The following is a 16,654-nucleotide window of genomic DNA, read 5'->3' as shown; positions in this document are numbered from 1 at the left end:
GAGGAAAAAGAGTTAATGTGTTCAACAGTAAACAGCTCTATCTTCATTTCTTGTATAATAAAGCTCTCAGTTAGCACTACCCTTACGAAAAAAAAGTATACTTCAAGTTCATTTTATGAAGTATACTTGAGTAATGTTCAAGTATATTTTTAAGTATACTTTATGTAGTAAGTATACTAATGTCAATATGTACTAGTAGTAAACTTGTAAGTGTACTATTTTAATACCGCTTGGGACTAAATTGGCCCACTTGAAGTAAAAGTATATGTTTAAGTGTACTATAAGTGTAACAGTAGTAAACTTTAAGTACACAACTAGTTCATAATTACGTTTCTCATTTGTACTGCAAGTGAACTTATGGGTATACTAGTAGTTCACTATTGTAATACTTGTAGCAACTTTTAAGTATACTCTCAGTAAACTACTAGTTTAGTAGTTTTATACTACAAGTTTACTGAGAATACACTAAAAGAAAACTTTCTAGTATACTTGCGGTATAAAACTACTAAACTAGTAGTTTTCTTTTAATGTACTCTCAGTAAACTACTAGTTTAGTAGTTTTATACTACAAGTTTTCTTTAAGTGAACTTAACATCATACTTATAGTTTACCATTTATATATTATTTTTGCTCTTTTGTAAACTACTAGTTTAGTAGTTTTATACTACAAGTTTTCTTTAAATGAACTTAACATTATACTTATAGTTTACTATTTATATACAATTTTTGCACTTGCAGGCCTATACTACTATGTTCAAATGTTATTTTTTATACTTGAAAAATACCTTTAACTCTACTTTAATTTTAAAAACATTTTTTTAGCTTCATGCATCCTTTTTTATCAACACTTGAATGTCGGTAAGTTTCATAAAGAAAGGCAACATTTTAAACAAAATAGTTGAGAAAATAGTTGAGAAAATCACATTTTTGCCAAAGACTAAGTTATGCCTTGATCAGATTCAGAACGATGATCAAACACAGGTGGAGTAGATCGAGTCCGACACCCCCACAGCTTCAGTCGTTTTTCCTTCATGGGTTAGGCCTACGCTTCATTTCATTTGGAAACATTAAGCAGTTTTGATTTACAAGCTGTTTAATGTTTGATGATCACATTATTTTACATTTGAGTGAGCAATCTTCTATCACATGTTTCAGCTTCTTCTTCTCCTGTGTTTTGATCCGGAGATTCTGTACTAGAAGATGTGTCATAGCGCCCCCTAACGTATACCAGTGAAAACATGGGTAGCTGGAAAATTCAGTCAATGGTGGGGAAAAGTTTAATTAAAGTAAATTCCTATGTACACCAGTGGACTAGCCTACACAAAAATTCAGATACACAGAATTAGAAACATATGTGTTTTATATCAATATTTTAATCAATATTTTAAAACAAAGTTTCATAAGACTGTATAAAAAAACAATGTAAAAAAAGTATATTTAATAGGCTACTCGATCAAGAGTTAACACAACTACAAGCCAAGTATACTTTGAATAATTAAACTTTTAAGTATATCTCGATCAAAAGATTGAGTACAAGTATAGGCCAAATATACTTGGACTTTTCTCTCAGTATAAGTCAAGTACACTTAAGTGTAATTAAGTATATTTTTGAGAAGTATATAAAATGTAGACTGAAAGTATGCTTTCTTCTTTTTAGTTGAAAAGTATACTAATAGAACACTTGAATAAACTTATTTTCCATGCTTATTTTATTTGCTCTATAAGCTCTTCCACCCGAAAGTTTGTTACTATATAAAGCCGAACATGTTAGGCTAGTTTATAAGACAGTGTGTAATATTATGTTTTTAAAAAAGTATTTAATAAGCTACTCAATCAAAATAGTAAACACAAGTACAAGCCAAGAATACTTAGAATACTTAATTATACTTTTAAGTATATCTTGATCAACAAGTATAGGCCAAATATACTTACACTTTTCTGTCAGTATAAGTCAAGTATACTTAAGTGGAATTTGAAGTATATTTCTGAGAAGTACATAAAGTATATTTCTGAGAAGTATATAAAAAGTAGACAAAGTATATTCTCTTATTTTTAGTTTAAAATAAGTATACTAATAGCACACTTGAATAAACTTGTTTTTCGTAAGGGTAACTAACGCTAGTTGCTACTTGGTAATGCTATCCTTAGTCGTCCTGTTGCCTTTTTGGTTTTGATGTTTCTCTAATTTATTTTACCTTTGTAAACCCTTATGTCTCATTCTAAAAATGAATATTAAAAGTTGTTCATGAATGCATATTATATCATTGAGTCCTTTAACTGATAAAATTGTGTTGATATCATTTGTACTCAGAGGTGTCAAAAGTATTCACATTCATTACTCAAGTAGAAGTATAGATACTAGGGTTTAAAAAGACTTCTGTAGAAGTTGAAGTATCAACTCAAGCTTTTTACTCAAGTAAAAGTATAAAAGTACTGGTTTCAAAACTACTTAAAGTATAAAAGTAAAAGTAATGTAAGGAAAAAAATGCCATTAAGGACAAAAGCTTAGGCTTTGCTTAGCTTAGGCCACAGGGGCCTATATAGTGCACTACCCCCAGCTCCTCAAAAAAAACAAATTTTTCTAAAGGCCATATTTGACTATATTTATATAAAAATGTTGATGTTGAAAAATTTGGGATGATGCTATAGGCTACCTGTTTCAGCCGTATATATGCCCATAGAAAATTAATTTTCTAAATAAATAAGCTAAATAAGCTGAGGAATCAGGAAATTAATAGGATAATGTATTAAGGTTTTTAGTCTATATTGACCTTAACAATATGTAAATTATTTAATTCTGTAATGTTACAAATAACTAATAAAGACATGGTGGCAGTTTAACAGAGACTTAACTTTACTCCGCTCATAGTGCAATGCTGTTCCTTGCTTTTTGAAGAAGCCAAACACATGTCTGCATCTTTCATTAAAGGGATATAGTTCACCCAAAAATGAAAATCATTCACTCACCCTCAAACTGTTTCAATCCTGTATGAATTTCTTTCTTCTGATGAACACAAAAGAATATATTTTGAAGAATGTCGATAACCAGACAGTGGATGGACCCCATTGACTTCCATAGTAGGAAAAAAAAAAAAATACTATGGAAGTCAATGGCTACCATCAACTGTCTGGTTATCGACATTCTTCAAAATATCTTCTTTTGTGTTCAGCAGAAGAAAGAAACTGGTTTGAAACAACTCGAGAGTGAGTAAATGACAGAATTTTCATTTTTTAACTAAGTGAACTAATCATTTAACAGAAATTAACTGTTGGCATATGTTTCACATCAATTCTGTCCAGTTTGTCCTGTTGGACACGACAATAAACTGGTGGCAATACTGTCAAGTGCCACTTGTGACCATTGCTCTGAGCCATGTTTTCAGTGTCCTAAGAGCACTGAAACTTCTTTCAGTCCAGCTGATGAGACTGGGGTGATTTGATCAACAGGCCTCTCATTTCAACAAGAGCAGCCTTCAACAGACCAAGCAATGTTATTTTTTCATGTTTTATGGGGACTTTCCATAGACATAATGATTTTTATACTGTACAAACAAACTGTGTATTCTACCCCCCTATAGACTAACCTTACCTATCACAGAAAACTGTCTGCATTTTTACATAACTGTATAGATATTTTACATCAAAAAACAAAAGTCTGATTTAGCTGTTTTCTGAAAAAGAAAAAAAAAAAAAATCCACAAAAGGACAAGGATTTCGGATATTGACATCTTCGTGGGGATATTTTGACCCTATAATGTAGAGTTGCTAGCCTGGGTGCCAGCCCGAACCCCGCCCACAATATTTTTTGGTCGGGAAGTTCGGTCTGGACTCGCTCCGTTGAGGAGCTATTATGCCCGAACAAAAATAGTTCGGACCAATCAAATTGTCAGGGCGGGCTTTATACGATGATGGACAGATGAGCAACGGTAACGTAATCACCTACGTCACCAAAGAGTGCTTGATTTGAATTAGTTTACAACAAAGACGAGTGCAGCTGGAGAATTGAGATTTCACGAGTTCACATTTACAAATAAGTCAGATAGAATAAATGCTTATAGCCTATAAGATTTCACGAGTTCACACAAATAAGTCAGATAGACTAAATGCGTAGCCTATATGACGTGCTGTCCGAGGGCTGTGGGCTCGGTAGCCATACTCCCCCGTGTTCCTGGTTGTGAGAGAACAAGACAAGAGTGAGGATTCGGGGTGGTGGAGGGATGCTGAAAAACTGTCAAGGAGTGTTAGGTAAGTTGACAGAGTGAATATGCTTCCTCATGCTGATATAGGGTAACGTTAGACATGGTATTGTTTGATGACAAGTTGATATTGGATTGATTATTTGTACGTGCTTCTCCCGAACTTTGTTTATGAAACATCATGTGTAGATTCCGCCATCGCGTCTGTTATAGAAGATATCCACAGCGCATTCATTTTAAAAGAGGAACAGAGAGCCGCGACATTTTGTTGGTTGAAAATATGAATGAAGAACATGCGTCATTTACTCCGTTGCTCTGATTGGTTGTAGGTCTATCCAATTGAGTGCAGAGTTTTTTTTTTTTCCTGGTTCGGTTGAGACACGCCCCATAATCAAATCTCTATGGAGCGGTATCAGACTCACATTCTGACTAGAATATGAGTATGACGAAGTCAGGCTATAGAGTTGCACACACTCTCTCTCTCTCTCTCTCTCTCGCTCATGCTCACACACAACACTCACACACTCTCTCTCTCTCTTTCGCTCACACATTTTATATACTTTATTTGGTTCCACATTACAAGTCAAATTTCATTAGGAATCAAATTTTTTAAATAGTCCAACAAAATAAAACAAATCAGCACATTGTTATGGATTAAACCGTTCTAAGGATACAGGAAACATTTTCCAAACAAACATGCTTCCTATAGTTGCTGAGATTGAACAGTACTTCACCAACTGTTTGGCCCTTGTTTTGGAAATCCCCCCAATGCAAAGTCCACGGATCACCAGCCTGTGTACATGACCTAGACTACCAAACACCAGCACAATAAGCCGGCATTTGTACCCAAGGTTCTCAATGATCGATATCAATGACTGATATTTTAGAATCTTAGAGCAGTAAGAGTCCTCCATAAACAAGTAAAATGCACATGACACCTCAAATAGTGTAACTTTTTTTCCATTCTGAGAAATGTTAATAATATCTGGTGTATTAGCAATTCCTAAAAAAATGTTTGCAGGGGAGTTAAACCATTCAGATTGTACAGTAGTATGTTTAAAAATTTGCTCATCACCGACGCAAGGAACCTGAACAGCAATGAGGTCCACAAGTCTATCATGTCTGGCAATATATAGTCCTTTAAGTGATGAACAACTGTTCATGATGTGGGCTACTGACTCCAGGTGTTGAGGGGGGGCATGCAGCATGCAGAGGGGCGAATGGGTGGAGGGAAACCACACTGATAAGTTGTATTTTGTAGGAAGAACCTGCAGACCTGCTTTTACGCAGAAGGTTAGGATCTCCTCACTAATGGTGGCATTGCTGTAGATGGTGTGTGACACCGAGTGGTCCGCACAGGGCAGTTTTGCCAACTTTCCCTGGAGTTTCAGACTGGACCAGTACTCCATATTTTGGGCTCTTTGAATAGACAAGAGAGTCTGGCTTGATGTTCTAGGCTGGAGCAGGAGAACAGTATTGTTATGGTGCAGTCTGGCTTCCACGATGACAGATGAGTCCTCTACGACTGCATCAGAGACCTCTACAGGTCGGCAGTGAGAGATCCACTTCAGGTCAGTGCCTGTCCTCCAGCATAAGTCATTTAAGTCTGGCCAGTCTGATGACACACCAAATCCCTGTGCCCGTCCATCCAGCTTTCCATTGGTCTTTCTTTTAAAACCCAGGAAGCTATCTTCCCCACCGCATGCATGCAGCACCTTCCGTTTTTTTAAAATCCAGCAATAAGGATGCCCTGGCCATCTGCCTCACGCTGGCATCATCACAGTTCAGCATGTTGGTGAGGTGGGACTGTCTTGTGGCGGTGTACTCCCACATGCAGTGTGGAACTCCAAGCCCCCCGTCCTGTCTTTTCTGGAAGATAAAACATCTTGTGGAATGTGTGTTGAGACAAAGCCATTTCCTAACCACGCTTACGGTTTTGTCGTCCATTTCACGCAATACTTTTTGCGGAATATGGACATTTGCAAAAAGATGTTGAATTTTAGAAAACGCCATGTCTCTTATTGCTTGCACTTTTAGAGTAACAGGAAGAGGTGATCCGTCAATAGAATCCAGTCTGGTCATAAACTGATGTGCCATGTCAGTCACTTGCAGACTCCAGTCTCCAGCGATGTTAAACTTGTGGCCCAGATAGTTATAAGTCTCGTGTCTAGTGTACACTCGGAGTGGCTGGTCCAAGATGGTAAAGAAGGGGGATTGGTCAGCCCTGGATCTATACCAACGGTTGCCACCGCTCCTCCTCTCATAGAAAACTGCACATTTACTGTGCTTTACTTGTAGGCCAGACCACATCAGGAATCTGTCAGTGCATGACAACATGTTTTTAATCACGCCTTCATCTCGGATGCGACGACCACATCATCAGCATAGCCCTGGACTGGGTTCGGTGACAGGACGTGGGGTGGGGCATGTGCGCAGAGCCATTTTAGCCACTGATTTATGGCAATGATACAATTCACAGCACTCCATGGACAACCAGTTTTGATTCCTACCTCCAGTGGTATTGGTCTGGTGAGGTCTTTTCCACAGATCACTTGTAGGTAGGAATCACAATACTGTATATATCTTTTATTATGTCCACAAAGATCTTAGGAAGCTGTATATCTTCCAATGCATCAATCATGACTCTATGAGGCAATGTGCCAAAGGCATCTCTAAAGTCAAGGAAGGCAATGTACAGCTTAGCAGATTCATGCTTAAAATCGTCAATGGCAGTTTTTAGGCAAAAAACATGTTCATTCATGCCTTGTCGCTCAATATAAGCTTTTTGTTTATTAGACAGAATTCCAGCATCAACCAGCCAAGGTAATATTCTTGAAAGCAGACACTTCATAAAGACTTTATATACAGATGGCAATAAAGAGATGTCCCTCCATGTTGAGGGATCTTCTGGTACATTGTGTTTCTTCGGTATTCTATGAATGAGTGCTCCCTTCCATGAACTAGGGACTTTACCATTAATCAAACAGGTGTTAAATAGGCTTTTCAATATGTAGCAAGATGTTTGCTTTGTGGCTTTAAGATGCTCGTAAGTAACACCATCTGAACCACTGGCTTTGTTATTGGGCAGATTTACAATTACTTTCTCAATCTCTTCTATTGTAAACGCTGATGTCAGTGGCGGCGACTCAGTCATTATGTTGTCTAAGTCATCATTCCACGGCGGTAATTCAAGCGCGATAGTAGTTGGATCAGACTGGCATTTTTTCCGATAATAGTTGTACACTCGCTCAGTGTTAACAGTATCTAACGGTGGCGTGAGAAACATGCAGTCATTTAGGATAATGTCAATCGCCTTTGCTCTACGGTGCTGCCATAGATAGGTTAGTTTGTTTTTGCCTACCTTTTGAGGATTTCTCTGGTGCTGTCGTGTGGCAGACGCAATAGCTGGTTGTATCACCTCGCGCACGTACCGCAGTTGCTTTTCAATCCAGTCGGCCGGGTTTGCAACAGGGTTTGATTTGGATCGCGCAAAATCATTGAGTGGCAAAGTCCTTAAAATCCGCACTACATACTTGAGTAACGGTAGTCCAAGTTGTCCTCCATCTGTGCGTTTTGTGGAAAATATTCCGGTTTTGAAGAAGGCACCATTAAGAACTGTAAACAACTTTGACCACTTCCTGAAATCTCCGGTGAGTACAAAGTTTTGTTTTTCTTGTAAACGCTTTGTATCCAAGCCTTTCCTAAATTGTCTTTCATGATACTGGAAATGTATCCACACATTCGGTAGATAGAATGTTGTAGGCCGACGGTAGATGTTCTGGGGTAGAATCCAGGACTTGCCGGCGGTATTTGTAAATTTGACCACTCTGTATCGCCTGCTTAAAGGCTAGTTTGATGGATGTTATCAAACACATAACAAGGAGTGCTGTGCGTAAAATCATGTCAGAAGATTCTCTACATTTACGACGGCAGTTACGACGGGTGCTGTTTGCGTGACACGTGACACACACACACGAACACACACAAACACTAACGATTATGTTAGTGTTATGTTACGATTGTCATTATATTGTAAAAACGTCTGTCCCCAAATAAATATTTGATGCGATTTGCCCCGTATTCTTGAGCACAGAACTGTTGATTTCTCCCTCGCTTACCGCATCTAGGTTTCCTTAGGACTCGGAGGAGTTTTGGCGCTTCGCACAACCAAATGTAGCTACAGCCTCTCACAAGTTAGAAAGAAAAGAAAACACAAAGCCAATCAGTTTAGCGATGTGTGTTCAGGAGGCGGGACGATCTATTAACCGTTTGTGTAATTGGCCAATTTTTTTTAACGACGACAAGCCGGAATGAAAACAAGCCGAAATGAACTAGGAGTAACGAGGCTATTTTTAAAATGTAAGGAGTAGAAAGTCCAGATAATTGCGTAAAAATGTAAGGAGTAGAGGTAAAAAGTCGTCTGAAAAATAATTACTCTAGTAAAGTATAGATACCCAAAATTTCTACTTAAGTAATGTAACGAAGTATTTGTACTTCGTTACTTGACACCTCTGTTTGTACTCGGCAAATCTATAAGTAAACTGAGACACACAGACAGTTCATTAGTGTCATGAGTGTGTTATCTGTGATTGTTGCAATGTTGACATGTCTAAAAAAAAACAATACTACATTGGGTACTACATTGACTATTTCCTTCAATGCCAGCCTTAAAGGAAACCAATTATACCCCTTTTTACAATATGTAATATAAGTCTCAGGTGTCCACAGTATGTGTCTGTGAAGTTTCAGCTCAAAATACCCCACAGATCATTTATTATACCATGTTGTAAATGCCCAGTTTTGAGTTGAAGGACAAACATGCTGTTCTCATGCATTTACTGTATCTTTAAATGCAAATGAGCTGCTGTCCCCTGGCTAGGCGCCAACCAATAAAACGACTCCTTTGCTCCCTCCCTCTGCCCCGCCTTTTTCTCTTGCGACACTGAGTTTGCATGTACACAAGTTAGTTATCTAATATATCGTGAAAATGGTGTCAAGAGTCAAGGTGCGAATTTTTAAATTGCAGTGACAGATTTGAGAAGTTGTATGTGCCTAATTAATGTTGTTCTGTGAATGTGAATGGATACTTGTCTGCAGCTTCAAATTCAGAATACAAGTTTGTGATTATTGTCTGCCAGTGCAAATCTCAACATTCAACATCAGATTTTTATTTTACAGATTTTCACATTGGAGCTGTGAGTGTAAAGTTTAGTGTACAAGTATAAATATTTATTGTACAAGTTCTCAAATTCACATCTACGTGCTCTCGAGTTTTGCTACTCTTTTTCCTTCATAGTCTGCTAATGTAAACAGCAAGTAAAGAATGTACTGTATGTATTAGATCTCTGTATTAAAAGTGAAAGCAGCGTAATTTACAGTGTAATATACAATGCCTACCATTAAATATGCCGTTAATATGAATCAAACAACAAAAGAAAAGCAAAATAACTCGCTGCTCTTGACTGAATAACTTTAGTAGCTTTAATAAAAAAACATTTCTTACTTGAATGCTGCTGTTAAATGCTCTGGTTAAACTCATTAATGACTGATAACATATTCTCATACTCTACAAATTATGTATGTTTTTTCCCCACCAATTACATTTAATAAGCAACAAAAACATAGACATTCACAAACCAGGATGCCATTTCCCTTTTATTTGTTTTTTAAATGTTACAAATGTGTAATATAAATAGTGTTTCCGTGAATGTGACACATCAGAGTGGAATATTGTAGGACTAGATGTTTGAATAAGGAAACATTATGGATGTTATTAATATTTGACTAAAGCAGCAAGTTCATGCAAATATTTCCAAAAGAGAATGAAGGCCAGCTCTGAGCTATAAAGTATCAGGATAATTATTCTCTACTAACATGTGCAGGACTTCACATTCTGCAAATAAAAACTGTAGTTTCTTTTCAAAAGCATTTAAAAGTCAAAAACTGAATATGTTCTCTCTGCCTTTCTTCCTTCAATGTCCGTGAACTCTTCATAAAATCATTGTGTTTGTAGTGCAGTTTGAATGCATAGGTCTACTTTAGCTTTAGCTACAGTAAGAACAGTCCTTTTGTGATTTGACACGTAAACATGAGAACATTTTGTGTTACACCTTTTGCATACTGTATGCAATGATACAGCAAATCATCAATAGCCCAATTGTTATCAGACTTGTCTGTCTGTCTCTGCCCATCCTTAAATTATGGCATGATTTGAATAATTCTGGCATTTCCTTCAGCACAGCACAAACAAACAACCTACTCAACAGGTAAGAAGGATATTTTCTTTCTCTGTTTTATGATCAGTTTTTATTACTTACCCTGTAAATGATACTATCATATTGTTTGTAGGCCTATAAGCAAAGTATCTGATTGCATTGCCTGTCATTGTATGTTTGTTGATGAGATACACATTTACAGTGCGTGCAGAATTAAATAGGCACATTTTACCAATTCCAAACCACATTAATCTTAATAACTACTATTAAATTTGTATTTAATCATTTATAAGTGATATATAATTGTTCATGAAGGCTGGAAATGAAAAACACCTATTCAGGTGTGCATAATTATTAGGCACGTTTTATTTTACAGATAAAATAAGCCAAAAAAAGAGATTTAACTCAGACTGAAATGTCAAAACTTATTAAATGTCCATGAGAAGGATGCAATACTATTGCAATACCAGAAATTGCAGTTAAGGCAAAGGCTAACTGGCTTAGGGTCGGGCAGGGTGGAGAAGAAAAGACACGTTAACTGCAACAGAATTAAGAATTAAGGTGAAGAATTAAAGTGTGAAACCATCAGGAACCCTTTAGTCTCCAGCACCATCTTTTTCCAGAATTGCAACCTACCTGGAGTCTCCAGAAGTGCAAGGTGCAAGTGCAAGGAGACTTAGGTTGACCTCCACTTAATAAGAATCACAAGCTGTAGTAAACAAGTGTAGTAAAATACATGAAGACTGTTTTTTATAGGCTTTATAGACAGACAGATTGAGAGTGACTCTTGATGGACCAGCACCACATCCTCTTCTACCACTGTTTTGTGGAAGAATTCATCTTTCAGAATCTGGCAGTAAGTTTTGGGAGTTCATTTTTAGTCCATCTCCTACCCTGAAGTCCGTTTTGCAGAGATGGACTCAAAATGAACTCCCAAAACTTACTGCCAGATTCTGGAAGATGAATTCTACTTTACTACCTCTGTTTATCTTCAGTCAATAATGCATTTTATGTAAAAGCTGAATATTTTTAACCTTTAGATTAGGTTGTTTTCTCAGGTCAGCATACAGATGAAGGAAATACTGTACATATTTGAAGTATATAGTAATTATTTAGGCATTTTGATTTCTCAAATTCTCATTTTTCTTTCATCAGATCACATGAACGAGATTCAGACCGTTTTATAAAATATCACATTCTGGTTTCCAACATGTCAAACATTGCTCTGGTATTTTTGTCTGCCCTGCTCATATTCTGGGGTGAGTATTAAACCATGATTATATAATAAGTTGCTGAGCAAATTTGCAAAAGAAAACAAAATAAGGGGGGAGAACAGCTGTTTTGCATGTGAAATTGTAACAGTGTTTTTTCATGTTAAGATATAATTTGCTGCTTAACTTGTGCCACACGTTAAAATGATTTTATCATCAAGGTCCTGGACAGGCGCATGTCTATAATGTCCATATATTAAAGTTCATCCCATGATGCTAAGAGTGACCAAAACTCTTAGCATCATGTATTTTAATGTTAGGCTCACATCATTTCTCTTTATTCTAGAGCATTCGATGTTATTGTATTGATTATCCTTGAAATGATTATGAAATTGGCATGATACATTTACCTGATATAATAAATTGTTACATTTGATTATTCTAACTGACTTTGACATTATTTTCATTAAAGAGTTAAAAAGAATAGTCAAACATTCGCTCACTTTTAATGATGCACGGATATCATTAAAACCTTTTCATTTATGGAGTCAGATGAAATAACGAGAAAATACATATGAGAAAATGTTTTGCATTTAATCAAAAATGCGTTGCCACGAGAAAAGACAGTAACACGTAGAGACCTTCCGCACTGGTCAGATGCCGGACTTTGGGCCGATCGAATGCGAGTTTACACATTTGTATGATAAGATGAGGGAAGATGCTCCCCTTAAAGTGTTAGTTTACCCAAAAATTCAATTTATGTCATAATTTACTCACCCTCTGGTTTCAAGACTTTCATTCATCTTCGAAACACAAATGAAGATCTTTTAATGAAATCTGAGAGATTTCTGTCCTTCCATTGACAACGACGCATCTACCACTTGACTCTTCAAAAAGTACATAAAGAGATCATAAAACGAATCCATATGAATTGAGCGGCTCACTCCAAATTTTTTCAAGAGAGACAATCGCTTTATATTATGAACAGATTGAATTTAGGCTCAATTCATATGAATTAGTTTTACGATCTCTTTATGAACTTTTTGAAGAGTCAAAGTGGTAGTTGCGTCGCTGTCAATGGAAGGACAAAAATTTCTCAGATTTCCTCAAAAACATCTTCATTTGTGTTTCGAAGATGAACGGAAGTCTTGTGGGTTTGGAACGACACGAGGGTGAGTAATTAACGACATAATTTTCATTTTTGGGCAAACTAACCCTTTAAGCCTCGTGTTTTATGAGCAGTAAGATAACCGTATTCATCCACACAGTCACACAGAGCTGAAGCACAACCAAAACAATGTTCTTCTGCAAAATGCATATAATGGCATTAATATTATAAATTATAATGCATATTGCTGTTGTCTGCGTTAGGTAAGGGTAAGAGATGACGAGGGCTGAACTGTTAGCTTTTTATGTAAATTTAAAAAAGAAAACTAATGAAAGGACAAAGAGAATATGGCAAAAGAAGCATCAGCCATGTTCTCAAATAGAAAACATAGCAGGACCGAAAGAAGATCCAGACACCATGCCCCGAACATTAAAAGAATCATACAGACAACAGTATATGGCCAAAAAACATGCCGAAATCATATACCCAGCCACAAAACACAGAATCGCACAAATAAACTCACTGAGGCAACTGGACCATGACAGTATTATGATGATTTAGATACAGTAATGTGTCAATAATAATCAGAAATAAAACAATTAATAATCGTTTCTGCACAATGGGTATCAAACAGTTGATGAGACAAATTATCTGTATCGCACTGGTCATCAAAAAGCAGTATATTTCTTGGAATGTGTTATAAACGATAAATAGCATTTCCACATTATGATGAAACGGTAAAAATGTATATGATCAATAAGGCATGACAACTTATGTTTTTACATTACTTTAAGTCATCAAAATATTGAGAGTAATTGCAACCTTTTAAGTTATAAGAGATCCAATTTGATAAGTCAGTTTCATATAATTTAAGTTGAAATTACTTGTACAGCCAATTTGATTATACTTAAAAATGTAAGGCGTCAACGGAAGTAAACTTTTTAAGTTGATATAGGTGGATTTAATTTTTACTGCATATCTAAAGTTTTCATATGTAAAGTTATTCATTATTTCATTATGTACATAACATAACTGTATGCACACATGTTCTTACAGTTTTTCCAGTAAATTCTAAAAACTGAATATTTCTCCTCAGCATTTCCTCCTCCAACTGCCGAGAGTCGACTAAGAACATTACACATAATAGTGAAAGGAAAAACAGTTAATAGAACAACTGCTGAGAAAGAATGCAAAATAAACTACACTGGCCTCGTCACAGTTTATGACCAACAGGACAATATGGAACTATATAAACTGATGAAAAATCAAACCGTGCTTGTGTCTAGTGGCTGGATTGGTACTTATGGAGGAAATCCCAGTATGAAATGGTCGAATGGTGATGATGTCACATTTAACAAAAGTCTTCCAGGAACATGTGGGGAAATGTGCTGTGCTGTTATGAAAGCTGATGGAAACTGGGATTCTCTCCAATGCAACGAGACAAAACACTTTATGTGTTATAAACAAGGTAATAAAATATTACCTTATAAATATTTAATTTTACAATTAATTAAAACAACATAATTTTCTTGTACCTTTAGATGTTGGGCGAAAATCATACAGTTTAATCCGTGAAAACAGAACCTGGTTTGAGGCTCAGTTTTACTGTAGACAGAATCACACTGATTTAGTCAGTATCAGAGATGAGACGGAAAATGAACAAGTGAAGAAGGCTGGAGAACAGTATAACAATCCTTTCTGGATCGGCCTGCTGGAGGACACGGTGGAATGGGCTGGTGGAGGACAATCTGCTTACAGAAACTGGATGTCCCCTAACCCTAACCATAACCCTAACCCTAACACCAACTCATATTATCCTGAAGCTATCATGACTTTAAATGGGAAATGGATAGCAAATTCTGGTGGAAATATTAGTAGTACCTTCCGTCCGCTATGCTATAGTAAGACAACACAACACTTGCTTTGAAATTCAAATAAGTTCTGGTCTAGCACCGCATGCTTTTGTAATTCAAAGTGAAAGTATTTAACTCTTTTTTTGTATACTTTTCTTCAGAGAGCTTAATTCATGTCAGTGAGAAGAACATGTCCTGGGAAGAAGCTATGGATTCCTGCGGCAATCACACGAATACAACTGGACTCCTGACCATTCACACTGAGAACGATCAGATAGAAACGGAGCGAGAGCTAAGAAGAAGGAAAATCTCCGGGCCAGTTTGGGTGGGACTCAGACAGAGTCGACTTTTCGGATTCTGGATTTGGATCAACGGGCTTCATGTGGGAAACTATAGCAACTGGAAAGAAGGAAGTCCACCAGAACATCAGATTTCCATGCACTGCGGTGCCATAGAGAAGGTGGACGGTCAATACAAATGGGTTGATAAAGACTGCAGAAACACATATAGGTTTTTATGTGAGAGGAAGTAATATAGACCCTTTGGTTTATCATATGCGGTTTTCATTTCCCCTCCCAAACAAGAGGAAAAAGAGTTAATGTGTTCAACAGTAAACAGCTCTATCTTCATTTCTTGTATAATAAAGCTTTCAGTTAGCACTAACCGCTAGTTGCTACTTGGTAATGCTATCCTTAGTCGTCCTGTTGCCTTTTTGGTTTTTATGTTTCTCTCATTTATTTTACCTTCATAAACCCTTATGTCTCATTCTAAAAATGAATATTAAAAGTTGTTCATGAATGCATATTATATCATTGAGTCCTTTTGCTATTTATTGTACAAGTTTTCAAATTCACATCTACGTGCTCTCGAGTTTTGCTACTCTTTTTCCTTCATGGTTATGTCTGGGAACTTAAACAGCAAGTAAATAAATCGCATGTATTAGATCTGTGTATTAAAAGTGAAAGCAGTGTAATATACAATGTAATATACCTACCATTAAATATGCTCTTAATATGAATCAAACAACAAAAGAAAAACAAAATCACTCGCTGCTCTTGACTGAATAACTTTAGTAGCTTTAATAAGAATACATTTCTTACTTAAATGCTGCTGTTAAATGCTCTGGTTAAACTCATTAATGACTGATAACATATTCTCATACTCTACAAATTACTCTAAAAAACTTCCAAACCTAAGGGTATCTAAGGGTAAAAATTTAATTGATCTTCAACAAATAAAAAACAGATATAATCTATAAATGAGCAAATGATAAAGCTTGGGTTGCTGAATATTAGATCCCTTACTTCAAAAGCACTTATTGTTAATGATATGATTACAGACTAATCTAGATGTGCTGTGTTTGACACAAACCTGGCTAAAACCAGACAATTATATTACTTTAAATGAGTCCACCCCGCAAGATTACTGTTATAAACATGAACCTCGTCTGAAAGGCAAACGGGGAGGTGTCGCTGTAATTTATAGTAATATTTTTAGAATTACTAAGAAGTCTAGTTTCAAATATAATTCTTTTGAAGTGTTGGTGCTTAATATAGCAATATATAGTGTAAATGGTAAATCACGTTTGAGATTTGTGCTGGCTACTGTATACAGGCCACCATACAGACTTTATCAAAGAATTTGCTGACTTTCCATCAGAGTTAGTACTGGCTGCAGATAAAGTACTAATTGTTGGTGATTTTAATTTACACGTAGATAACGAAAAAGATGCATTGGGATTGGCATTTAAAGACATTCTTAACTCTACTGGAGTTAGACAACATGTGTCAGGACCTACTCATTGTCGTAATCATGCTCTAGATTTTCTAGAGATCGGCTGCAAAGTCGACTCCGTGTTATAAATATGTATCACTTCTGCCACTAAAGATTGCTTTATTAATAATCTTCCTGATCAGTTTCATCATCTCAGCATCCCAGATAGCTTAGAAGAACTCGATATTGCGACAGAAACTTTTAACTCTCTCTTTTCCAGCACTTTAGACACAGTTGCTCCGTTGCACTTAAAGAAGATTAAAGAAAATAGTCCAACGCCGTGGTACAACGAGCACAC

General features: G+C 36.4%; 1 protein-coding gene across 1 annotated transcript; it reads left to right on the top strand.

Moving 5' to 3' along the window:
• Nucleotides 1-10,444: 10,444 nt before the first annotated feature.
• On the top strand, nucleotides 10,445-15,389 carry LOC307157562 (macrophage mannose receptor 1-like). Its single transcript, XM_079869505.1, has 5 exons — nucleotides 10,445-10,462; nucleotides 11,567-11,670; nucleotides 13,827-14,198; nucleotides 14,272-14,631; nucleotides 14,745-15,389. Exons 2-5 carry the CDS (start codon nucleotides 11,622-11,624, stop codon nucleotides 15,113-15,115), a joined length of 1,152 nt encoding a protein of 383 aa, XP_079725631.1. The 5' UTR covers nucleotides 10,445-10,462; nucleotides 11,567-11,621; the 3' UTR covers nucleotides 15,116-15,389.
• Nucleotides 15,390-16,654: the final 1,265 nt, after the last annotated feature.

Source organism: Squalius cephalus, assembly GCF_949319135.1.
Source record: "Squalius cephalus genome assembly, chromosome: 4".
Classification (NCBI taxonomy): Eukaryota; Metazoa; Chordata; class Actinopteri; order Cypriniformes; family Leuciscidae; genus Squalius; species Squalius cephalus.
The sequence above is the reverse complement of the archived record's forward strand: the minus strand, read 5'-3'. Positions and strand labels throughout refer to the sequence as shown.